The sequence below is a fragment of the Andrena cerasifolii genome, chromosome 1, assembly GCF_050908995.1.
Source record: "Andrena cerasifolii isolate SP2316 chromosome 1, iyAndCera1_principal, whole genome shotgun sequence".
NCBI classification, from domain to species: domain Eukaryota; kingdom Metazoa; phylum Arthropoda; class Insecta; order Hymenoptera; family Andrenidae; genus Andrena; species Andrena cerasifolii.
Window position 1 is genome coordinate 2,249,934 of NC_135118.1, and position 27,920 is coordinate 2,277,853.

The 27,920-nt window shown below is 36.1% G+C and overlaps 2 protein-coding genes across 3 annotated transcripts in view; one reads left to right on the forward strand and one right to left on the reverse strand.

The window, feature by feature from the left end:
• The window catches only part of LOC143372313 (uncharacterized), a 48,510-nt gene extending 21,063 nt beyond the window's left edge, over nt 1–27,447 (reverse strand). For both annotated transcript variants that reach the window (XM_076818412.1, XM_076818498.1), the window contains exons 1-4: nt 27,303–27,447; nt 26,787–27,028; nt 25,553–25,930; nt 25,264–25,458 (exon numbers count right to left, since the gene is read on the reverse strand). In XM_076818412.1, the coding sequence (XP_076674527.1) occupies nt 25,264–25,458; nt 25,553–25,930; nt 26,787–27,028; nt 27,303–27,343 (856 nt within the window). In that variant the 5' untranslated portion in view covers nt 27,344–27,447. The remainder of the gene's footprint in view (nt 1–25,263; nt 25,459–25,552; nt 25,931–26,786; nt 27,029–27,302) is intronic.
• Nucleotides 14,610–23,478, forward strand: LOC143373516 (uncharacterized). Its single transcript, XM_076820906.1, has 4 exons — nt 14,610–14,751; nt 22,179–22,528; nt 22,608–22,813; nt 22,903–23,478. Exons 2-4 carry the CDS (start codon nt 22,308–22,310, stop codon nt 23,070–23,072), a joined length of 597 nt encoding a protein of 198 aa, XP_076677021.1. The 5' UTR covers nt 14,610–14,751; nt 22,179–22,307; the 3' UTR covers nt 23,073–23,478.
• Nucleotides 27,448–27,920: the final 473 nt, after the last annotated feature.

The window sequence follows — 27,920 nt, forward strand, 5'->3', positions numbered from 1 at the left end:
TTTCAAAACACTAAATTTCCTTAAAAGATATTAATTCTAATAAACATGAATTAGTCACGCTAATATCTCGGGCGAAGCCGAGATGGGGGATGCTAGTATGATATACATGTAAATAAGAAAGAATGTGTAGACCTCGTCAAAAACGAATGGACACCGTGCTCCTAAAAGTGAAACAAATTGCAGAAGGACTTGGAGGCCAGGGATAGATCACGGCAAAACTCATTGATGAACTGAGTTCGTATTATGCCATGAGAGTTGCAATTTGAGTTGAATATTTTCATAAATATTCAACTAATGAGAGTCCCCAACATCATTACTATCATGCTGGAGAAACAAGTTGGTGTTCCTGGCAGAGAGCTGAGGCGCAGAATACTTCAGACAACTATAGGGTTAACACTCCCTCACACCCGGACGTACAAGCAGCGATTTGTCCAGTATATGGGAACTTGAGCAAAGACGAACGATGTGATATTAGAAAGATGCGTCGACGGCTTTACGCAGAATAATAATGAGAGTTCGAACAGCAAAATCTGGAAAATTGTGCTGAAGATTTCAACATTCAACGATGGAAACAATGCACTCCTATCAGTAATGCAGCAACTTGCCCTTCTAGTTGGTTCAAACGCGCGGAATATGTGCGTTGAATTGGACCGGATGCGACTGTCGAGAAGTAGATAGGGAAAAAACTAAGAAGTCGAACAAGATCTCGCAGCTGAAGGAGACCAGTATGGACCGGGTATCGCGTAAAAGAGTTTGGAAATTTGTCAAGTCATATATTAAAGAAAAAGTACTAAGTACTACAAACTCTAAAGCCGTTTGTCACGAAACTACATTTGAAACACCATGTCCATCATAACTCTTGAACGAATCAATATTTTCACTTAAAATTCTGGAGCTGTAGAATTCCTTTCTCCACAGTGTGGAACTTCCGCATCAACATTGGATGTTGGAAACGGTAAGGAACACGTACTTTACAGAAGTGAATAAATTGAGAATTATCATGATTTGCACTTATGTAAAGTGTTTATTATATCATAAAAGGTTCAAATTTTATGAAAAAATAGCAAAATGAGCACTTTTGAAACATTTTCGTATTTTTAAAGTGAATCCGGTAATTGGGACAGGAATTTAACGCTATCCCTATTACCGTGCCCCTCGGTGCCCACTGGCTCCCTCTGTAACTGCTAAACCTAACCTTACTTTCGTTTCTCAGAACGGGTGAACAGAAATTTATATTTGCATATTTTGCTTTTGTAATAAAAAGGTCCTGTTAAAATTACATAAAAACACCTCTCGTAGAGCAAAAAAATGTTTTGAACAGTTCAAAGTTCAAAGACATAACCTAACCGCGGAAACGCTATTCAAAAAAGGGCACGGTAATTGGAGGCGCGGGAATAGGGACAACGCATTTTTTGAGCACGGTAATTGGGACAAAAACATGTATTCTTATTTCAATTTAAAAAATATGAAAAATTAACAGTTCCCACTTGAAAAAATGCCTTAATAAAGAGAAAAGTTCAAAACACCAATATAAATTTTCACCAAGCAAAATTAAAGTAAGAGAAGTCAGTAATTAATTCCTTCGCGAGCAAGTCGGCGTCAAAGCACGGTAATTGCGACATCTATCCTACATGGGCTACAACTGCGCGCTACGCAGGATCATCTTTAGCTTTAAATACCTTTAAACAATTTCAAAATTCTGACAATTTTTGTTTAATTACAGTAAATCCTCGTTACCAGCCCGACGAACGGGGCTGGCGGCGGGCTCCTAACTTGTTGTGGACGCTATTCCGCGCGGCTGATGGCACGAGTGAGAAAACCCAATGAGCGAGCGAGAGGAAACGAAACAATTGACACGAAGTTGCGTGGACTCTTTCGTTTCCTCTCGCTCACTCATTGGGTTTTCTCTCTCTCGTCGAAGGGTCTAAGAAATGGTGGGGATAGGCGCCGGGCTCCTAACGCATTGTAGAAACGGGCTGATAACGAGGATTTACTGTACTTGTAAAAACTTACAAAAGAAACTGTGAAAAGTGGCGGCATGGTGATTATTTGGTATCTAGGCAATTCAACCCAAAACAAACCATCGATTTGAGTCGTTCAATGGTTCTGTACCCTCTTTACGTATCTATTGTAACTAACAATATTGCAAATATTAGAACGCGGTAATTCAGGTATGGTTAGTCAACTATAGTGTAAAAATTTAGTATTACCAATTTTACAAAATTCATCATCATATTTTAGAAATACATATTCAAGAGTAGTGTTTCTGATTTCTCCATATTTTTTGTCTCTCGAGAAATCAGAAATGAGATCATATTTCTTGAGAATTCTCGAGAAATTGAAAAAAATATTGCAAAAATTATATTTTTGGAATAATGTTGATAATATTTATCAAAAACACAAGAAAATTTTAACTAAATGATTATTCCTGTCTAATTTATACAAAACTTGTGTAAATGAAAAAATAGATATTAAATATAATTGGTAAATTTATTTATTTGATACAAAATTTGTACAAAGCGAAACATTACTTTTTGGTTTTAAAATTTATTTTTAAATAGCACAATGCATCTAATGTACCGTCAGCGAATCTATTTCTTTTTCGTGGCAAAATCTGTTACTGTTATATTTTCACGTTTTATATATATGTCTAGCTGACCCTTTTGGAAGAAATTCTGGATCATGCAAAAATTTTATACGGGATACAATAGTCTTATCTCCTCTTTTCTATATTTCTTCTTTAATAGCCACAAGAAACTCATTAAGTACTTAATTCAGTATACAATTTTTCTAAAATTTTAAATAAGAATTTAAGAGCACCTTCAGCAGTTAATAATATCCAATTTTCTGTACTGTGATTTTCTATTGGAATTCACATAGGTTCTAATGTGATTAATAAGATGTAATATAAATTGTAGATGTGTTTATACGTTCGCGATTAACTAGTAATACATTCATTGACGAAAATAAATGAGATTTATAATATTTTTCCTAGACTTAAGTTTTCTCGAGAAGTTATAGTATTTCTGGAGAAATAAGAAATAAGCAATCATAAAATTTCTCGAGAAATTCTCGAGAAGAAACACTATTCAAGAGTCAAATGGGTGAACTTGCCGATGAACTGGGCCCTCGCCGATTTCGATGACCTTTCACATATGTTGTCAAAGTCGTCATTCTAAACAACATTTCCCTTTAAACTTTTTGGTGGTCGGCTTTGGTATGCGAGATATTCGCAAAAAACTTTGCGTTACACTGGAATTACCGAGTTTAACACATATTCACATCGGTTCGCTACCATGCTTTACGGGCCCGCAAGCGGGCCCGCCCCCCCGGCCCATCTGGCCCTACCCAATACTAATACCGTCGGCTGCGAAACAGATTTCGATATATTATGCCGCGAGTTTTTTTTATTAATATCTCCAAAACCAAAGCCGACCGCCAAAAAGTTTAAAGGGAAATGTTGATCAGAATTACGACCTTGACAACATATGTGAAGGTTATTGAATTCGGCAAGGGCCCAGTTCATCGGCAAGTTTACCGTCAAATGTTTAAAAAAAAACACAATAATCCTAAAACTGATTTTTTGAATCCTCTAAATTATGAACTCTTTGGATATGTATTATAAGCTCATAAAGTTCCACTAAAATTATTAACTCAAATGTAAATATTAAGAAAATGATCTCTCCTGTTGGTAAAACTTTCGCCGACCGTTTCTGCGCTTTTTAATTTTTATTCCCGATGTGGAAAATCAACGAAAATCATTCCGCTTTTGAATTTTTCTACCCACGACATTTGTTCCTCGTTAAATGCTTTGGGGGGGGGGGGGCTGGCTGGCTGTACGCAACGCTAAAACAGGCCGATTTTGGGGATTTGATCTGGAGAAATTATGAAGCAAATCGTTTTGAACCATTTTTTATAAAATATGCATTGTAGATGTCGCTATTGAGGCATCTTGCTACGGTGGGAGTTCTAGCGCCTTAAATTCCTGTCTACAATAAAAAAAATATATTCTTATTATTTATAAAATTTTATCATCGGTGAACTTCAAAAACAATAAAAATGTCGACAATTGGCAAAATTGTAGAGCGCAGGAGAAAAAGTACGGTTTTTGAGGACATTTTTTTATAGTATCTTTTCTCCTAAGCTCTACAATTTTGTCAATTTTCGACTTTTGTATTGTTTTTATGTTCGGCGATGATAGTTTCATAAATAATAAAATAGTCATTTTGAGTATTTTGATTGTAGACAAGAATTGCATGCGCTAGAACTTCCTCCGTAGCAAGATACCTCGACAGGGACATCCACAATGCATATTTTTAACATAAACAATTTTTTTTTTCGTATCTTCAAATGTTTAGTATAAAGCCATGAAAAGGTTCAAAATGATTTGCTTCGTAATTTCTCCAGAAAAAATCTCCAAAATCGGCCTGGTTTAGGGTTGCGTAAAGTATATGTAGTCCCCCCTTAAAACTCATGCAGTCGACGATGACTGGCAGGAGAGTAAACTCAGAATAACTTTTAAACTGAAGTTAACCACGCCCTCGAACTCTTTCGGTACATATCCTCCACATTTAGTCTAATAAAAACTTGTCCGTGCTTGCTTTGCCATTAAAGACTCGAATAATGGCATAAATTCTCGCTTTTTCCCTCCTAAAACGAGAGGAGTCCTTTAGCATACAAAAACGCGTTAACTCTTGCAAACCTTTCCAAGAAGCAATTTAATTACGTACACTTGTAGATCTACTTAGCCTCTTGGTATTCAATTTTTTTTACTTATCTTATAACAATGAAATTTTTTTTCCAAACCCAATATGGCGTGTCAGACCCTCCACCACTGAGCAGTACTGGTGTTTAGTGTGTTTTGAAAGAAACATACTCGGGGATTAAGATTAAACAACACATAGCACTCGCTAAATTAATTAAAAAGTTTTTAATCAAATCATTAAATATTTATGAAATTTTGAATTCCCTTCTTAATTAAGGGGGAGCCCTATTTAGGACGCTAGGAATAAGGTAATCCTTGGGAATTTTTTTTCTCTGAAACTGTTAAGCGGATCTTTTCCAAACTTTCAGGGTATTTTAGTTCACATTCCAACAATAAAAAGTAATTTTTTCGTTACAAAATGTTCGGTAGAAATGGAGTCCGATTGTAATGGTGGCCCCAATTCTTCCCTGAAATAAAAAAACCAAGGATTTTCTTATTTCTAGTACAATTACATTGTCGATGAACCTAACGAACGAGAAAAAAGTTGAAAGTTGGCAAATTGGTGGGACTTGAAAGAAAAAGTTACGATTCTGCTCCAAGATGTTTCGTACAATTTATGGAAAAAGACTTGTTCAATTCAATTTATTTATCAAAGTTATAGGTCCATCGACAATGTAATTATACTAGAAATAAGAAAAACCTTGGTTTTTTTATTTCAGGGAAGAATTTGGGCCGCCATTATAATCGCAAATTTGCAACTCCGGCGCGCGAGTCCTAACGAACGTGTTCCTATATCTCCATTTCTACCGAACACTTTGCAACGAAGAAATTAATTTTTATTGTTTGAATGTGAACTAAAATACCCTGAAAGTTTGGAAAAGATCCGCTGAACAGTTTCTTAGAAAAAAATTCCCAAGAATCACCTTATTCCTAGCGTCCTAAATAGGGATTCCACAAGCCTCCTAATTCGCCTACAGTAATTCATTTACCTATTTATTAAATCATCGGATTCACAAATTCTGTGAGATATACTACTCGCTTTACCCAACAACCGTCATATCTCAATTTCCTAACATCAAGTAACTTATCCTGTGTGTAAAACGTAGTATAAGAAAAATTGAAAGAAAATTAAAATTTCGAGGACTTTTTCAATAGTACTCGACAAATTAGGTATGAACACATGGCGCAACGCAGGATCTTATTTGGAACGAAAAACTGTAACCCAAAAGTATCTTTCGAGTGGCATCAAAAGGTGTGAAAAAAGACAGTGTAGGTATGAGGCACACGACTTCGGGGGAACCGTGAATACGGAAGTTCATTCAACTGCTCTCTTGCAAATTCTTAAATAAGTCAACTACTACCCCGTTTCGACTAGTATTAAAATTTGAATAATTTTAGAAGTCTTAATGTGTTTTGGAAGTTTGCATAAGTCTTGAACGCCTTCGGAAGTTTCTTTATTCGTCATGCGAAGCGTAACAAGATGGAAGGAATGGGCGACGCATCCAGACCTTCAATACCCATAAAAGCTTTCAAGACGTGTCAACAATTTTGAAATTGTCAAAAGCCGAAGAACATTGAAAGTGATTCCAATTCTTCGTTAGGTACATGTGTGAAGTGATTCAAAACTAGAGCTGGTAAATATTCAAATAATTCTAATAATTTATTCCAATAGTACGGAGTATTCGCATATTCGAAGAACTCAAAGTGTTCGAATTTCTGATTGTACCGAGTACGAATCTGAACGTGAAATGTTTCTTGACACTTTATAGTGATATTCTTTTCATATTGACCTTCACAATTGAGGCATTTGATAATTAATTAAATCGTTTATATATATATATATATAAATTATATTAAATTACATTACTTCTCTCGCGTTCAGATTAGCTAAATGCTGCTTTATTACGTAGTCTGATCGATACGCAGCTACATACCTAGTCGCTCAGAAGACGGTAGTACTACCGTGCTGTCGTGCAATAAGTACTTTTGTTTCATAGAGGATTTCGTGTAAGCGAGGAAATATGGAAAGTGGGGCGAGTATCGAATCCGCAAGGAAAGAAGCCAATTTAGGAAAGAAAAAATTGATTTGTAATACAGCTTGCTGCAAAAAATCGAAGAAACTAGTAGGTACTTACTTAAAACATTACATTTATTTGTTTTTTTGTGCCTAATTTTGAATTTTTGATTTAAGCAATGTATAAAAAATATGCAACGAAGTAAGTAAACAAAATTATATTTAACTAAACAAAGAAGCAATTTTGTTACGAATTTACCACATTTACGGAAAAAGGGCACATAAACCACTTGCTTGAAACTTACAAATAAAGACACATCAATTTCGAATCATGACTTCTGCTTTCAGAACGTTTGAAGGACACGGTAACTACATTCTTAAAAAATTGGATTTAATTGCATTATTTTTTATTAATTTATACTACAATGAAAACTTTGAAATCGATTATCTTGAAATGGCGTTTTGCCTATGTGCCCTTTTTCCGTCAAATGCCCCAATTATATTTGTTTTTCAAATGGTAAATTTAAAACTGTATTAATATTTGGGAAAGTTATAAATTCTATTTAAATTTCTAATAGCAATAATTTCATTCTTATTATTCATAGCAAAATCTGTTTTGGTGGAGAAAAACCGAAACATTCTTTTTGCCGTTACTAATTATTCGAATAATAATTTGAATATTCGAGTACTCCAAATTATTCGAATTCTTGACGCCCATCATTAACCAGGAAACTCCCGTCAATTTCTCGATCGCCTACGGTATCATCCTTTTCGCCACCTATCCCCCTCGCCTTTTGGGACGACTACTATTAATAGGTGTCATAAGGTGAATGTCCCAATTTCTGCTCACGTCCCCATTTCTGCTCATTTCGCATTTTTCTTATTACTATAAGGGTCACGTTTGTATTGTAGTTACAACAAAATAATTCTAAATTAAGTGCAGTATAAGCAACGAAAAACTTTTGAAATGAGAGACTCATGATTTTTCGACCGTGTTTTAGCTGGTTGTGGTAAGGAACAGGGTCACTATTGGTATTCGATAATTGGGCAGAGAATAGTTTTGGCAGTAAAAGTTCTTATTTAATAAGAAAAACAAACAAATTTTTTACACCTTCTTTCTGACGAGTAACCTTTTAAATGAGCAGAAATTGGGACATTCCCTTTATGCACCTTTAATCGGTTCACAGGAAAGTTCATCGGTTCTTGCACTGCGACGGAGGCTATATTTATCCCAGGTATTGTGTGCCACTCGTAAAAGTTAACTGCAACCCACGCTAGTGAACTCTTTCCGTCACCTTTACTAGCCACGACGCGGAAGTTAGCTGAATCGAATCCACCTATACAGGGTCATCATTTAATCTTGCAACCCGCGCTCGCGCGAACAGGTAAAATGGCAACAGCGCCTCACGGACGTATTCCACTACAACCATGCACCGGCCCGGCGTGCGGAGAGCTGCCAGCGACTGCTGAACAGCAGTGATGCCCAAATTTCGAGAATTTTAGGATGGTCTCTCTCTCAAATTAAGGGGTTACCTGCCGTCAGGAGGTAGAAAAAGAATCGATTCTTTGGGAATTTATTTCAGAAAGTACATGCATATTTTTATGCAATGGTTTTTGTATTCAGATGAGGAACAGTTTAACAGGTTATTATATTATGTTTTGTATAAAAATATTTAGTTATTGCAAAATTACAACTGATTTCCCGGAAGCTGTTTTTAGATCGGTGATCACGATTTCTTCAAAACCGCTTCACCAATCTTTCTGAAACTTTGTAGGATTCTTCTAGACATACAAATCTAGTCTTTAATCAAAGCATTTGTTTTTCCAAAGCATAGTTTTCATTTTATGGATGAGAAATAAGTGTTTTTTTCCACGAAACTCGATCATTTCACTTTAAACATCTGCCATTTTGTCCCAGATTAATATTTTATAAAATGGAACGATTAAAGACTAGATAAACTATTGTACTAACTAAATCTTCTTCGTTTTTTTTATTTCAGATAACCCAGTTCCGAATAATGTTGGTCACCGAAAAATGTGTTTCTAAAAACAGCTTCCGGTAAATCAGTTATAATTGCGCAATAACTAAATATTTTTATATTAAAACATAATTTAATAACCTGTTAAAATGTTCCTCACCTGAATACAAAAACCATTAAATAAAAAAATGCATGTATTTTCTGAAATAAATTCCCAAAGAATCGATTCTTTTTCTACCCCCTGACGATAAGTAACCCCTTAATGTGGCAAAGAGCAAACTGTTTATTTGATACTGTATTTAATGCTGTTTTTAAAATTCGTGGTGTTGGTAAACAATAGGCTAGTTGTTTTTCTGTATCATTACTTTCAGAAATTGAGAAATTAAATTTTTATTCAATTATGTGTTTGTTCTGCAGGCCTCAGAATCTACAGGGTCAGCGTTTTATCCTGCAACCCGCGGTCGCGAGAACTTGTAAAATGGCAACAACGCCTCACGAACGCATTCCACTACAACCATACACCGGCCCAGCGGAGAGCTGCCGGCGACCGCTGGACAGCAGTGATATCCGAGCTCCGAAAATTTTAGGACGGTCTTTTTCAAATTAACGTCGCAAAGAAATATTGGGAATTTCCCGGCCCAGGTAAGCGAGCCGCGCGTTCCGCTTTTACGATCGGTTTCCCACAGTTTAAAAATCTACATCTATACTATTATATAAAGAGAGAGAGCCGATTTTTATCTCTGCGCAAAACTGAAGACCTATTCAACCGATTTTCCTCAAATTCTAACACGTTATTCCTGCATACTCTAGGATGGATATAAGCGATGTAGCGTGTCTCAGAAACGCGTTATTAACATGTAATTTATGTGTAAACATTTCATGTGTACGGCTGTTTTACAGACCACGTGACCCGTGTATACGTCAGTCTACTTCGCACGCGCATGCGCAAATTCGGCCCGCGCGATACCGCGCCCGCAGCAGTACCGTAATGTCACCACCAGATGGCAAAGCTTTTCGCGCGCTTTCTCGCTAGAGAAGTGGCTTACCGCGGACATATATGTTAGAATGATCGTATGGTTACAAATTGATGCTGCAGATTTATGTGTACCCCGTGTGGATGTTACTATGCCCCGGGTGCAATCAAATTTGTCAAGATCATCCACTCCTGCTCGACGTATGCAATACTAGCTTTGCTTACTCAGCTTCACCCGAAATTTAAATTCTGATTTTATAAAAAAAAAATTGTTTTTTATTTATTTAACTTTTTTGTGAAAATAGCCACGTTCATGTGGATACGTAGGTACAGGGTCAGCGTTTTATCCTGCAATCCGCGCTCGCGCGAACTTGTAAGATGGCAACAGCGCTTCACGAACGCATTCCACTACAACCATGGCGTTGGGAGGGCTGCCAGCGACCGCTGGACAGCAGTGATGCCCGAGCTCCAAAAATTTTAGGACGGTCTCTTTCAAATTAACGTCGCAAAGAGCTATTGGGAATTTCCCGGCCCAGGTAATCGAGCCGCGCGCTCCGCTTTTATGATCGGTTTACCACTCGCACTCCAGATTACTGTAATGAGGTTTGAAAATAATGTCGACTGATCTCGTACCCGTCTCAATTTAAATTTTTTTAGCTACGACAGGGTTGACCGCGGCGCTATACCCTTGTACGAAGAGATTTTTCGCCACCTGCGTGTAAAAGCCACAATAATGGCGCATCGTTCCAAAAACTGACATTAACTGAAGCCGGTATAGGCGTGGCGTTGAATAGCTAAAAGGTTAAAACATTCAGACACAAACAAAGAAAACCAGAACAATAAATTCTGAGGTCTGCAAACCTAACACATAATTGAATAAAAATTTGATTTCTCAATTTCTGAAAGTAATGATACAGAAACAACTAGCCTATTATGTATCAACACCACGAATTTTAAAAACAGCATTAAATACAGTATCAAATAAACAGTTTGCAAAAGCTTTTGACAACAATTATGGTTAAAAATTGATAAAAGAAAAATTAAGTAAACGTAAAATATGTTAAATCATCCATCCATTAAGGGGGAATAATTTGTCCTCATTTTGCGGCGCAAATTGCATTCCGATATTTTTTATAGTTCCAAAGTTATACGAAAAAGGCCGCAAATTTGTCAACCCGGGCCGGGAAATTCCGAATAGCTCTTTGCGACGTTAATTTGAAAGAGACCATCCCAAAATTCTCGAAGCTCGAGCATCACTGCTGTCCAGCGGTCGCTGGCAGCTCTCTGAACGCTGGGACGGTGCATGGTTGTAGTGGAATGCGTCCGTGAAGCGGTGTTGCCATTTTACAAGTTCGCGCGGGCGCGGGTTGCAGGATAAAACGCTGACCTTGTATAATGAGCTGGGACAAATTTCGTGACCCCCAGAGTTCGGAGGGAGTCGGCTCCAATAATGGAGGGGGAAACACCTACAGGAGTGGTGGTAATGTGTGCGTGACTGACGCAGGCTCAGTTTATGCACACATAACTACCGCTCCTGTAGGTGGTTCCCCCTCCATCATTGGAGCCGACTCCCTCCGAATTCTGATGACCCCTGAGTTTACCGTTCGAATGTTTTTAGGCGACACACAAACACTTTCTGCTTTATATATTAAGATACACTGGTAAAACCTGGACTTATAAGAGTGAATCTTACCGGAAGGGTTGCATTGAATTATGATCCAGGAATTAATTAGATATGTTAACTTAGGAGAAGTAAGCTACCCGCAGTAAATCGGCGGTTTGGATCGTAAAATCAATGGGTCAAACTAAACAGTAAATGATTTCTTTAATCAGAATCTTTTGTTTTATCAACTTCGAATTACCTTAGTTTTAAAATTATACATATTAATAGTATTAAATAATTTAAGGTAAAAAATCCGTAGATTTCAGTTTGCAATCCGTTGATGCGTAGATAAAGTAAAAAATCCGTAGATCTACGGAAATATCCGTAGGGTTGGTAACACTGCTGGTAAATCCTAGACTTATAAGAGTGAATGTTACCAGAAGGTTTGCATTGAATTATGACCCAGGAATTAACTAAGTAGGTATGTTAACATAGGATAAGTTCAAATAGGAGCGATGGATAATATTTGCCATCATTGCTCCGGCAGGTGATGCGCAACAACAATTCATCCTAATGTCAGAAAATCATTATACAAAGAATGTTATCTTCTCCGAAATATTACGAAGAAATCAAGCTTTTTTCAAAATACTTTATTTCCTTAAAAGATATTAATTCTAACAAACATGAATTAGTCACGCTAATATCTCGGGCGAAGCCGAGATGGGGGATATAATTCTCTGTCACGGGAAATGATAGCCGAAAATCTAGACTTACAGAAGATGAGAAGAAAGGATTCTATTACGAACTGAATGAACTGTCAACAAAGGAGGCATGAAAAATTGCAGCACCGAAGCGAAGTCACGAATCAGTTGTGTAATTTTAATCAAAGCGATCGCAAGGTTACACCCAGGACGACGATGGACGCCGAGTCGCCAGGTACCTCAAACAGTCACTCGTATATCCGTTCAAAGCGTCATCATTTCTGTGACTTCGCCTCGCGTATGGCACACAATATTTTTAAATAGTTTTAGCAGATTAAATTGTATGAAATCTTGAATTAATAGAAAATAAATAAACTGAATGAACAAGCCGTTCGTTTGGTCAAGTGAGACTGACACTTGTTGAAATTACGTACATAAGAAGGGACCAAGGGGAAATATAAATTTTTACTATGCATGACTACATAGCAGCGTCAACTTTTCAAGTGAAATGCATTATTGTAGGTAACACACAGAAGCAAAATTTCCATCTTCTCGCTTTAGTAGGTAACTCTATTTCTCATGTTCCATTTCTTTTTTCTTTTCGACATCATCACCAGCGTCATTCTACGATCCACCCACTCAAATTCCACGAATTCTTTGAGGAATTTAGGCGAGAGATTCGTGTGTTTTACGTCACAAGAGATACACGTGTTACTCACTGATGTAAATGAAACTTCCTAAATAGAAAGAGCGAAATAAAAGCTAAACCTAATTCCAAGAAAGCCTCTTCGCGTGAAAGTTAGAACTTCGTTAGGACGGGTTTATCTCTGTCTCCTCAAATCGAAGACTATGCTTATTTGTTTATATCTATCTTAAAAACAGCCCCGCGATATGCCAGTTAGCGCGCAGAGAACAAAGGAAGCATCGCGGGCACGTTTAAGCGCGATGAGTACCTATGTATGCGGATAGCGTCAGCGACAAGTGGCGTGTCGAGAATTCAGTCAGACGCAACAAGTAGTTCGAGCAAATGAACGACCCAACGTAGAGGTCATGTCTTCCAGGATCGATTCATAAGGCGTGCAGTGTAAAAGGACGATATCCTGGAATTTCTTTAATAATACACCTTGCGTACATTTTCAATCCAATCTTGCACTTTCTTTGGGAATAATACATTTTTAGAGGATTATTTAAATGCGTATAAAATGTAAAATCTTCTCAAAGTTTGTCTCAGGTATCATGTTACTTGGGCTTCGCGTGATAATTTCTGTAACCATAGTACTTTCAAAGTAGTTATTCGGAGTTGTTAAAAATTGTAATCATAGTTTATTCTACTATCTCAAAATTAGTTGACTAAATTAAATTTTTACTATTTTTAGAAACAGTAATTCAATGATTATTATACGTTATAACACACATTCACACTTATATATGTATATCAACATATTAATTGTAAGTCGTACGAATTTAATAACCGAAAATAATGAAAATTATTAAATACGTTTTCCTCTAAACATGTAACGCTTAATATTGGATAATTATTTGATCATTGTAGTGCCCGAAATTCATGCGATACCCTACTTCTATTTGCCAGAGTCTAAGTAAATTATCGATTTCTTAGTGAACAGACAGACGGGTAAACAGTATCGAACCCTAGGTCATGGAATTTTAACAAATATCGCGTCTATCATCTACCGAAATATACTCTGCTGGAAATAGGCGATCGCCAGTTCGAATAAAAATGTTAGAAATATTCTATTTTAGACACAAAACAGTTGCAATCTTCAAAGTTAGCCATGTATGTTGCTAAAACAAGCTTTTCAAGTTCAGCGTTCACTGGATCTATACATTCACTCAGCAGTTGCGTACGAATTACAGTACCTACTCCAGATTCTAAGCTGTGTTATCTGAAAAAGACTTTCGTATTTATGGTGCATTAATTAAAAAAAAAAAACACATCAGGATACTAGAATAAAGAGCCGGGGCAACGTCTCCAAAATGAATGGAACGCGCCCCCACGCATTTGACCACCTACTTCGGAGACAACTCGTATAATATAAGAACACCTTGGGAGACAATATGTTTATTTTGTAATCGAGCGTGTCCCTCGGTGGGTAATAAATATATCGACGGAAATATGCGTGCTATTTCACACCCACCGCCTGCTCACCGTGGATCGCACAACCCGTACGTACGACTCTGATTCATCTCGGGCGCGAAACAGAAATCATCCAGAAGGAATGCGACCGTAAGGGTGCAGAGGACAATGATACGATATTAATGACGATGACAGGGATAACGACGACCACAACGACGACGAAAATCACGTTAATGATAAGGACAATGACACTGACAATAATAATAGTGACTATGGCGACGACGTTTACGGTGGTGACGATGAAGATTGTGGCGTCAGGATCAGCGGTGATTATAATACTAAACAGGATGACCATCGAGGTGATAATGGCGGTAGTTGACGAAGAAGAAGAACCAGCGTGGTGATAGTCGAAAACAAGGTTCCCGATTGGCTCTTTGATATCCGGGTGGAGGGGTTACGGGGGAAAACGGTTCGGGTAGGGGTTGTGAATGAGTACCGGGACGACGGACGTTGTAACGCACTCCGTCGCAGCCACCCTGACGGGCAACCGATACCCGAGTGCTCCGGTAGCTGCAGGTCGAATCGCCGAGGAACCGGTGGGAACGACGAATACTTTTCCTTCGAAAAGCGAAACGAAGCGAAAGGACGACTAAACGAACTGTGCGGGCAAGCGTCTCAACGGTGAGTTTTTCGTCCCACGCTTTCGTAACATTCGAACTGCTTTACTATAATCTTGAGCACGGTGAGAAACGCAACGAGTTATTGTCAGACTGCTGGATCAATTGCATTCGACGATCTCTTATTGGCTGAGAATGGAGACGTATTATCAATCCCAAGAAATTACAGTGCCGATAGCAAGTGGCATCCTTTGTGCAGAACTATATCCTCCAAAAATTGAGATTATCTCTCCACACTTTACGTTACATTACTGATTTGTAATATCTAATTGAATCGTACTGAGATTTTATGGCGAATCTATGCTATTTGATTGTAGAAATAATATTTACTAATTAAATTTGAACGCACAGCGTAGTCACAAACAAGCAGACAACGTGCAATTGAAGTAATAATTTTTTTTTTTTTGAGGACACCCTACTGTATTCTGTCAAATTAGTGATACAGCGAAGTCCGCGAGCAGTAAATCTATGAATGCTGAGGATCACTCTTCAGGGGCACTTAAATTTCTCCATTATGCCAAATATCTTGTCATACAAATTATATACTTTGAAATATTTAACAATATCTTATTGGCGCTTTTATGAATGTATAAATTTGATCGTTATGGAATTTCCTTAAGAGGGCGATTCTCGTCTAACCGCACCAAAAGTAACTGATATTTAATTTTTTTTTAAAAAAACTGTTCTTTGCATTGGATTATACGCTTTTGAGATATAAGGAGGCATTTTTAAACTTGCAGAAAATATTTTTGGTATGTCGATGCTTTTTATTATTTAATAATTATTGTGGAATCTTGTTCACCTCTTCGACGATGTAACTCCTGTTGGAGGGATGTGTAGCACCTATCAGAGTCATTCGATTGCGAAAAAAATAGAAGTTTCTTAAAGTTAGTTTACGCTAAAAAAGTAAAAATTAAAAGAGTTATAGCGTTTGAAAGATAAAGTAAGTTTTTTCCTTACACAAATTTTTCACATTATTCATTGTATCAACGAAAAAAGTATTATAAATTAAAACTAAAATTAAACAATTTGGTCCAGTCCCAGCGTCAATTATTTAACTTTAAGAAAATGTTCGTGTTTTCGCATTCAGATAACTGTGACAGGTGTTACACCTGACGCCAATATCGTCGAAGAGGTTAACACAATTCCATAATAATTAATAAATAATAAAAACAAGTTGAAAGATGCCTCCTGATATCCCAAAAGAGTTTAATGCAATATTAACAATAATTTTTTGAAAAAAAATCATAAATTTCGAGGGCTGTTACACGAGAATCCGCCCTTAAAAAAATCGAGTTCGAATGTTCATCAAGAGGATGGAGAAGATTAAACAACTTTTCAAACATAATTTCTCAATAATTGTCCTTTTGATATGAAAACCTTGAAATCTCAGATACAGGTGTCTCATTTAATGGTGACTATGGAATATTAAATGATATTGTTCTATGGAGCGAACCTGTGAAAGGTTCTCGTTATAAAATGACTAGCTTTACAACTTGGCTTCGCCCGAAATTTAGATTTTGATTTTATAAAGAAAAAAATTTTCTTCTGTGAAAATGGTCACATTCATCCGGATTAGTCAGGCATAATGAGCTGACGCACATTTCCTGATCCCAGGGTTTATCGTTCCAACGATTTCAGGCGACAGACAAACACATAAACATATAGAAGCTTTCTGCTTCATATATTAAGATTCAAATACATACTATGAATATCATCATATCGAGAACGCTTAGGTGAAATTGCCTGGAATCGCTCTGGATTTGACATTTCAGAGTAATCTGTCAATCGGCAAGCGGAAATTAGAAAATTAAATGTTCTGTGCAATAGCAGTGCCTAATAATCAATTTCCCTCCGTTATTAACACAAATTTATTTTGAATTTAATAACAATGTACTACAAGGCATCTCCTTAAATAGAGATTTTGGTATGCTCCCCATTATTGGTGCTTCAATTTATGCTTATTGCATTCATTTACCTTTCATATTTTCCAAACTTAAACGAATTTTGAAGTAAATATTCCGCACCTACTGAATTTTGAAATATAAAACAAGTGCGCGGGGTACCACAAGCCTCGGCAGCCTAATCAAATATGTTACATAAATTTTATTACGTAATGTCGATTAATTAATAATACTTAAGAAAAAATCATCTCAAAATTTGCTTTAAAAAATTATTAATAAAATGATATGCATGAACAGGTATAAGAAATTAAAATTAAATAGGAAATAATAAAATACCTCAAAATGCTCTAAAAGCGATTAATAAAAGGATTGATTTATTTTTAAGTACCATTTGGATCGTGTTTTATGCTAAATTAATCAAAGCACTCGCATTAAAAAAAACTCAACGTATGCGGAATATACTTAATTATAAATAACTGTGGTTAAATAATTATTACTAAAACAATTGTATTTAAATAATTATTTTAAATAAAGATGTACCTAGCTGAAATAACTGGAATAATAATCAAGTTGGAATAAAAGAAAAATCTGAATGTGCCGCGAACTACTGACTTTTATGTCGGTGGTCAGTCCTTTGAACTGCATGTAAATTCATGCATATCATCCATATAGTTCAGTCATTTCTGTGGTTAGTTACCATAATTATTGTTCTCAAATTACTACTGGCTGTAGGCACAATCCGTAGCATATTTAATTACGATGTTATGTGCCGACAAAAAAGGCACCAGGGGTGAAAAATTACAGTTATTTTTTTTATTTCTTATTTTTTATCTCCATTAATATTTATTTGTGTGGATTGTGGATAATAATTTGTAGTCAAAGAATCAAGCGATAAAATTTAAGACATTTGTCACTAGACGGCTACTGACACAATCCAACCTGCACGGTTACAAATACTTATGTGGAAACCTGACCACCAAACTAACGTTAAACACGAAGTTTTGTAAAAAATATAGTATTTTTTAAATAATGCGTATATACTCCCCAACTGTTTCCACTAATGAATTTAATATTTTTATTATTATTGTTTAGAATAACACTTGCCATTACAACGCGAAGCACTCAGCAAATTTTAAATGTATGACATATAGTTGAATTAATTAAAAACATTTAACGAAGCCTCTATTTAATACCAGACTTTCCGAGGGTAACCGTGTTAGAAATTCTTGCAAAATTAAATGAAAAAAAATACACCGGCTATACATTATAATAATTTTCATGAGAATTTTCTTAAACTATTAAACACTCAAGAACAGTGGCGACCCATGTAACGTCAAAAATTATTTTTTTCGAAATGTCCTTATCAGTTGTAACTGCAAGAAAACGATTATAGATATAATGACGAATATAAAATTAGCTTCACAAACTCTAAAAATGTATTGCGAATTAATTAAATTTTCCTTAATACTCTGATCTATTCCAAATCGGACAAAATAAAAATATTTCTTATATTCCGAGTTTATGTATAAATAAATACTTATCATACAGGATGATTCGTTGTAGTACAGCGATATTTCAAAACTTTTCGATACTTAGTTACACTCGATTAAAGTAGATTGTAGGAAATAAGGATCAGGAGGCGTTGTCCCGCATGGAAAATCAGTTCAGCAACCCGCGATCGATCAACCAATCGTTTCCACGCGGCGTTCATTGTCAAAGGAACGACAATGTCTTTTTTTAACGCAGCCCCATTCCGTGGTCACTAAAATCGGCAAGAATGTGTGTATCATCGTACTAAATTTAGCAGGAATGTTGTATAAATAGTCGTGCCCATTGCAGAAATGTCTCGAAAACGTAAACAGCATCTCTGATCTCGTGTTGAATAGAGAATTTGCGAGCGGCCTAATAACCATCGTCAACAACCGTCACAATGTCACGAATGTCCGCTGACATCACCCACGTTTTGATTGAATTTATAGCCGCTATGTTGCGTCCAATCCAAAGTGCCACATTTTGTTGTAGCAACAGGTCCAATACACACAATCATGAATATCAATGAGTCTGATGCTTGGGTTCATTTGGATTATAACAGTGTTTATATAGACAGACGTTTCCTTTCGTGAAGCTCCAAAGTACTTGGTACCAGGGATCCGAACCGCCGCGTAACCCTTAGCCGGTTAACCAAGGAAGGTTTCTGTAACCCATACTAACCGCGAGGGAACGGTTCTTAAATTCTAGGAAGAACCGAAGTGACCGGGTTAACCCGCTGCGAGCGGGTTACTAGTGGAGTAAGACAGTCTAGCCTAGACTAGACAGTCACTTAAGGCGAGGCAGTGATATGTGAATCTACAGGCAACACATATTCAGATCGAGTGAATGCACAATGTTTAAAATATACGAGTATATAATCCATGCGGGATTGATTAGTTTTAGAGGGATGTTAGAAACGGAATTTATACTTTATTTCTTCATCTTCAAGAATTGAGGGCTCGGATGCAATAAGGGGACTAGCGCTCGAAAATGGGCAAAATTATTGTCCAAACGTTAAGAAATATTGGGAAATTAAATGTTGTTAAACTGTATTTTAAAAAATATAATGTTGTAAAGCTCGCCACGACACACATTTTTTCTATTTACAGTTTTTTTATCCAATCGTTAGTATTCGAGATAAAAATTATAAACAAAAAAAATTTCTTCGACCAAAATCATTATTTCTTTAAACATAAATTGCGATGACTCGAGTAAATATTAACGGATCGTTATGAGACTTGAAACATAAAACTCAGAAAACTCTAGCGAAGCCGTGAAATCTTTGCACAAATCTCTTATGTTAAAAAATGTAATAATATTTAATTTAAAAGTAATACTGGACATAAATCATGTTTTTCAACGTTCGCCGTTCAAAAGTATCGAGGCAATTTTGAGGTACGTGTAACTTGCAGCGACAAAGTTTTTTCTTAATATACAAGGAAGTTTTTCACCAATTTTCACACTGATTAATAAATTATTATAGAAGATATGACGATATATATAAATCCCGCGCGGCACCAACAGTCAGCAACTCACTATTATATGATTATATATTACAAAAAAATATTGCGATATTATTTTCGAAATATTTAGTAACATTTTTATTATAGTATTTACACGCAATATTTACAATATTTACACTGTTTTGTTTACAATATTCTGTTCTTTTATAAATTTTTCTTTTTCTCCTTTTTCCTATCTTTCATTTTTCATTTTCTTTTTGCTTATCTTTTCTTCTTTATTTATTATTTTTTTTTATCGCAATATTTTTTTGTAATATATAATCATATAATAGTGAGAACGTCATGTCTTTGCAGTGTGACGCGATTGTACGCAGCTACTGACTGTTGGTGCCGCGCGGGATTTATATAAATCGTTATATCTTCTATAATTATTTATTAATCAGTGTGAAAATTGGTGAAAATCTTCCTTGTATATTAAGAAAAAACTTTGTCGCTGCAAGTTATATGTACCTCAAAATTGCCTCGATACTTTTTAACGGCGAACGTTGAAAGACATGGGTTATGTCCAGTATTACTTTTAAATTAAATATTATTACATTTTTTAACATAAGAGATTTGTGCATACATTTCACGGCTTCGCTAGAGTTTTCTGAGTTTTATGTTTCAAGTCTCATAACGATCCGTTAATATTTACTCAAGTTATCGCAATTTATGTTTAAAGAAATAATGATTTTGATTGAAGAAATTTTTTTTGTTTATAATTTTTATCTCGAATACTAATGATTGGATAAAAAAACTGTAAATAGAAAAAATGTGTGTCGAGGCGAGCATTACAACATTATATTTTTTAAAATACAGTTTAACAACATTTAATTTTCCAATATTTCTTAACGTTTGGACAATAATTTTTCCCATTTTCGAGCGCTAGTCCCCTTATTGCATCCGAGCCCTCAATTACTCAGCACCGATATCTTTTAGCATCAATGTCTTCTACAACCGTGTACGCGTTTCGCCTTATAGCTTCCATTGTTTAATATTTTCTAGCATTCTAATATTTTCGACACCTAAGCGTTAGACAATGGGTAAAAGTCTGGTCATCTGGTCGACAGTCGGTCTCGCCGTGCGGCAAGTACTACCGAAGCACCGAACAACTGGGTCGTAAACCCGCGACAGTGTGAGATTTTAGACAAAAATCGGCCGACAGCGCAAATCGTGACCGATTTCAATAATTTTTTTTTTAAATACTCGTAAAGGACACAGCAATAACGGAGCACTGCAATAAAAACCATATCTGTTGGTCTAATCTATAGTAAACACTGTTTGGCATAACAACATAAAAACATAAATTATGCAGATTAAAGATATTAAAATTAATTTTTTGTAAACTCAATATTAGCTGTAAAATAAAAATTTACTTTGCATTCACAAAATTTATGTTTTTAATAAACTGTATAGCTGATTTAAATCTTATATTTTAAAATTACTTTTCAATTTCATTAGTTTTGATTTTATTTTTAATATATAAATTTAAAAATAATTTTTTAATAATTATAATTCGGAGTAATTAGAATCGAATATTTTATGGTAACTAAGTTTGTAATATAATTTAAAAATATAAGATTTAAATCAGCTATACAGTTTATTTAAAACATAAATTTTGTAACTTTAAAGTAAATTTTTTATTTTATAGTTAATATTAAATTTACAAAAAATTAATTTTTATTATCTTTAATCTGCAAAATTTATTTATGTTTTTATGTTATGTTATGCTAAACAGTATTTTCTATACCTAGATTAGACCAACAGCTACTGGTTTTATTGCAGTGATCCGTTATTGTTGAATCCTTTACGAGTATTTAAAAAAAAAATTATTGAAATCGGTCAAGATTTGCGCTGTCGAGCGGTTTTTATCCAAAATCTCACACTGTGTGTCGGCAAACGCTCGCGTATTCGGCGCGGCCAAGTTAATCTTTGACCTCGCATATTTATTACTTTCACGTGCGTGCCTCACCCTACCAAGGAGTCTCCGATATTGAAATAAAATTCATTACTATTTGGAAACATGGTTACAACTATGGTTTTCACCGTATCACTGTAACCGGATTAACCTGGTTAACCGGGTTGCAGATGAATTCTATTACCCTGTTAGGCGGGTTAGTCGATAATAAGGCGTACCGACCGGGTGCGGGTTAGGGTTCGGTTCCCTGCTTGGTACCTATCACTTGCCTAAGTTAAAAACCTACTATGGACACATAAGACTCAAAAACATACATATATTTCAGATTTACGTAATTTATACTTCCAGTATGAGTGTGCATGATACCAAAAGAAGAAAAGGTACTCGTGAACGATTGCAACAGATTCCATTGAGTATGCTATATTTACAAGCACTGTTTTTGATTTTTATAACACTCATATAGAAGTGAAACAAATTCTATTAATAATTAAGATTTGCCACTTCAACGTTGCTTACGATATACCCCCACTCATACTTCATCATTGGCTACAGCTATTCGAACTTATTACTTTTTCAGAATTAACGAAGAAGAAAGACAACGCGCCGCTGTATCAACACTACGAATCGTTTCACGCAAGTTGAAACGTTGAAAGAACACGAGACAGATATCGAACGAAAAAATATTTCAGTAATAAACGCCAAGGAAATGCGGTTTGGTACTTTCCTCTTTCTCTCCGCAATGAATGTGCTTTGGACATCGTGTCAAGCTATACCCTTGATCGATTTGAAGAATACATTGGAACAGAATGTGTTAGACACTATGGTTACATCCGCGTGTTCACCAAATGAAGAGTGCTGGGAGTGGTTACCGATACAAAATGTTCGTGAAAATGTTGCTATTATCCCCGAAGACCTACCAATACCAAGGTACCTACTATGTCTGATCAATGTGCAGTTAAATTTTGTCCCACAAAGTATTGCTGAATAATACTTTTATGGTTTTTAGGATACCCATTCGACGGGATACCTCAGACGTAGATCCAAATACAATATTAAAATCATGGGGTGATAATGTACCAGCATTAGACAGGAAACATATTGGAAATAGGTTGTCAAAGAAAGATGTACTTATGTCCCGCAGTTGGGGCGCTGGTGGGATGCCTTTTTCTGTTCTCTATATGAGCCCGCATGGTCCTCGTGGAAATCATGCTGGTAAGAAAATACTGAATAAAGATAATGAATTGAACAGCTTAATATGTTATTAGATAAGACACACAGACACATGATGCGTCCTATTCAAGGTACACAACAACCAGAGATGGGAAAAGCAGTTGAGAGTTCAACACCACCTGTGGGACATCCTAATTATCGTATTGCATTGCGCAATGGCGCTTCTTCACACCCACGGAGACAATATTCAATAATCCCACAATTGTTCATATCGTATGGATGGGGTCCATTTGGCAAATGAAACTCTACTCAAACCACTACAATAAGAATGGAATATCGATCTCATTATTTTGGTATATTAGAACACCCGTTAAATTCCTTCGTTACAAATTACTTTGAATATGTGCGTCCTGGTGATATCTATATTTATGTTTACTTTCTCAGTGATATATACATTGTAGTCTAAAAAGGGTTCCTCGAAAAAAAGTACCTGAGTACAAATGTCATAGTAATAGCTCTGTTGAACTACTCACTGCTTATATGTAACATTTATTAAATGTTACCGAAGTTTTGAACTCTAGTCCATGAAAAGTTACATAATTTCATCTAGAAGCAGTCATGTTTAATTTTAATTTCAACATTAAAAGCTCTACCTCATACGTATGAAAGTACAACTTTGTTTCTCATTTAATTGGAAAGTATATAATAAATTTTTACTTTATATGGAATATTAATTACACTAGTTTACAGCCATTTTGCGCAGCAGATGCCAGTATTTTTTTCTTATGTAAAATAGCTTGCTGATTCCGAAAATAAGGCCCAAAAAAAATTGATACCTTATCGAGATATCGACAGGAGAACTTTTTACCTGTCTGTCAAAAAGGTAGTCCCACTTAATTGCGAATATCTCGTGTTACAAATGTCCGATTTGGTCGAAAATTATATCAAATTAAATATAATTGAATCACCACAAATGTGTCTCACAGATTTTTCAAATCGGTTCAGTAGTTCGGCTGAAATCGATGGAAATATGTGGAAAAAGTCATTTTTTCGACCGAAATTGTGATCGACAATTCATTTAATCATCTGGCAAAAATCGAAATCGCAATAATGGGCCCAGTTTCTTATTTCTTACGTTGAGTCTGCACTTTTACAAAGGAAATAAGCTGCTACTGAAGAAAATCTATGGATAAATACCGAACCTGGAGACAATTGTGTAAAAACACTCAAATTTCATTTTTTCTCGAGACAAGACACAAAAAGTGTTTTTTTTCATGTATATTGTGTTATTTCAATTTTAATTCATTCTGTACATTTTTTCAAGTATTTTGTTAATATATGAATGTTTTAAAAATAATAAAAATACACTAAAAAATAAAAAATAATTATTTTCCTGTACTACAATTTCGATGGTGTTTTTTCACTTTAAACAAAATCGTGGAGCATTTTTAATAAAATCGTTTAACATACGATTTTTGTTTATATATTTCTACTCGTAGTTCATTTTCTATTGTATGGCTTTCATTTTTTTTCCAACAGGCGTTAATAAGTCCCTCAAAATTCATTCTTGTATTCTCACTTGAATTTTTTCCCGGACAATCTCAGTGACGTAAGTAAATGACGAACACGAAGAGAGATTCCATCAGAATATGAAGGGTATTGAGCGATAGTATCATGGATTTTGGGACGAGACTGTGATGGGAGATTATATTTGGTTCCATATAAGGGAAACGAATCTCAAAACGAACAAAAGACGAAGAAGGAGCCAGAACTATTTCTAAAACACACATATGTACATTAACAAAATACTTGAACAAATGTATAGAATGAATTAAGATTGAAATAACACAATAAAATGAAGAAAAAGAAACACAAAAACCAAGAAAAAATTAAATTTTAGTGTTTTCACACAATTGTCTCTAGCTTCGGTATTTATCCATAGATTTTCTTCAGTAGCAGCTTGTTTTCTTCGCAAAACTGCAGACTCAACGTAAGAAATGAGAAACTCGGCCCATTTTTGTGCTTTCGACTTTTCCCGCATGATTAAATGAATTGTCGATGTCAATTTCGGTCGAAAAAATGACTATACATATTTCCATCGATTTCACCCGAACTACCGAACCGATTTGAAAATTTTGTGAGAAACATTTGTTGGCGATTCAATTATCTTTAATTTGATATAATTTTCGACCATATCGGTCATTCGCAACACGAGATATTCACAATTAAGTGGGACCACCTTTTCGACAAACAGATAAAAAGTTCACCTGCCGATATCTCGAAAACGCATCCACAGAAAAAATTGTAGACCTCATTTGCGGAATCTGCGGGCCACTTTACATAAGAAAAAAAAGTAATGGCATCTGCAGCGCAAAATTTTCATAAACTAGTGTTATTAATAATGTACTTTAGTGAAAATCCCCTTGTGTTTCAATATAACACTGAATATTCTAACTGAAACTATCGTTATAACAAATTATTTTTCGACTTACCATTCATTTCTTTCATTGCCTTGATGAAATCTTGTGGATCCTTGAATGACACAAATCCAAACCCTTTTGTCTTATTTGTTCTTTTATCTCTGACCACCTTTGCTCTCTGAAAACTTGGATATTTGCCAAACACTCTCACCAACATCTCGTCTGTGACATCGTTCCCTAAGTCCCCACAGAATATTCGGAAATCATCTGCACATATTGAAAAGTGAAAAGAATTGTAAAGCGTATGTAATACGAAATGAAATAAAATTTATCACGATAGAAGTATAACTAAATTACTAACCATCGTCCCACTCTAACAAAGAAGGATCTTCCCATATTTGCCCTCCAGCCATTCGAATAATTTTCTTATTTTTCTTTCCTTTACCCTTCGGATGAGTCTCTTCAGCACTAGCATTGGCCATAATGGAGCTGGCCTTTCCCTGACTGATAGCTAGCTCTGCCGCTGTGCTAACACCTTTCACCTTTGGCTTCTTTTTACTGTCATCTTCTGGGATCTTTGTATTGATAATCTGTTCAATAATTTCTGGATGAATCATTGGTGCTGATGTAGATTCGTATGTTTTTGGAGTAGCAGTTAAACATGGGTCCACCATGTTTGGCAGATATGGATTACTTATCTGGGCAGGTGATGAATATGTTGTAATAGGAGGAACCGTACCTGTGCCAAAAAATATATTGAGTAATAGATATCTCGTGAACAAATCACTTATCATGTATTAAGATATAGTTTTTTAGCCTGTCTTCGCCAGGCATTACTATCCTATATAATAAGGCGCCTAAGATAACCACAATTTCTTTTGGAAATCCCTCTAGAAACAGTTTTCGCTGCGAAATACGAAATTTTACAACTTTTGGGTACCAGAAGGGTATCTGTCTAATTAGTCTCCTGAAGGGAATTTGGAGGGGCCAAAGTCGCATACATGCCCAGACTCACTGCCCGGCGACATTTGAGACCCCCCCAGAAACAAAATAATTCTTGATATTATTACAACAACTAATGTGTGACAAAGCCCCCGAATCCAAGAAATTTGTGGAGCATATTCACTCTCACAACACCGCTTTATTGTTTGCCTCCATGAGAGCTCAAATAAAGGACACATTTTGACTCTGCGTTGAGCGCGCGTTTGTATCTCCTCACTTCTTGGAATCCTTCAGTCGAGAGTGAGAGAACTCGTGAGCGAGCGAAAGAGGATGAAAAAGAGAAAAGATGATACTTTGTCTCGCTTCGTCTTTCAGCTCGTGCTCGAGCTCGACCCGCGTGCGGGCCTACATACAATGCAGTAGTGGCTACTACATTGTACTTAACACCTGTTTTAGGCCACAGGGACTACCCATTATTGAATTTTTCAGTTTTTGAATTTTTTGCGACATCTTTGGGTGTGGAGGAAACTTCATGCCGAATCTAAACCTTGTAGGTCATCGGGAAGTACAAAAAAAAACCTCTGGAAAGATTTTGCTAACAAACGAACATCCACCTTAAGCGTCTTATTATATAGGATTTTATAATTATGTACCTTGTCTTGCTACTTGTTGGGGAATTAACATTGGTGGTGGTGGTGGCGGCGGCGGTGGCGGCGGAGGTGGTGGTGGAAATCCGATCATTGGTGGGAAAGCTAAAGTGGCCGCTGCGGCAGCAACAACTGGTGTTGGAAGTTCATGTTGCTCCAATTGTCTAGCTACTTGGTTATAAGTGTTCGCACCAATTACAGGCCTTACCATTGGCGTAACTAACTGACTGCCAATTTCGGCTTCAAATCTAAAAATTAGTTGAAATTTGTAATTAATTAAAATCGTTTACATCCTGAATGCTATTTTCCATTGTATGGTTACCTGCATCTATATACACTGGTATTATGTATTTGCTTCATTTAATTTACCATATGAATTATAAATGGTGCGATACTTTCAAAAACGTAAATATTGTAATTAGGAGTGTGTTGAAAGGAAAAGATGCAGAAGTACGGAGGAAAAAACGATATGAAAAGAACGTAAAGGTTAGAATGTTAGTATATATTAGAACTATTCAGTACCTGTTCATTTCATCTTCCATTTGTCGTAGTTTGTCGTCCATTTTAATACCTTTGTTGTTTATTCAACTTGCTCAATATCAGAAATATACGTTCATCAACTTCTAAACTATTTCAGGCTGGCCCAACTTTCGATACACCAGCAACTCTGAGAATATCGTGGACATACGAACAGGGTGTTGACACTCTCTCTCAGTGAACGGCGGAAAATACAGGAATGATCAAACTATTTCGCGGAGGGGGAATAACCAATCACTGCCAAGGTGGGAACGAACGGCGCCACCGTCGAGCCAAACCAAGCCAGCCAAGCGGGGAAGTTGTTGTCGACGCTGGTTGGCTGCGGCCTCATTTCCCTCGACTAGCTTGGATTGGTGGTGATGACGCCATGATGGGAAACGAAAAGGAGCCACCGTCAAGCCAAGCCAAGGGAAATGAGGCCGCAGCCAACCAGCGTCGACAACAGCTTCCCCGCTTGGCTAGCTTGGTTTGGCTCGACGGTGGCGCTGGTCGTTTCCCACCTTGGCGTTGATTGGTTATTCCTCATCCGCGAAATAGTTTGATCATTTCTGTATTTTCCGCCGTTCACTGCTCTCTCTCGAGGAAACTGTTCCCACGAGATTT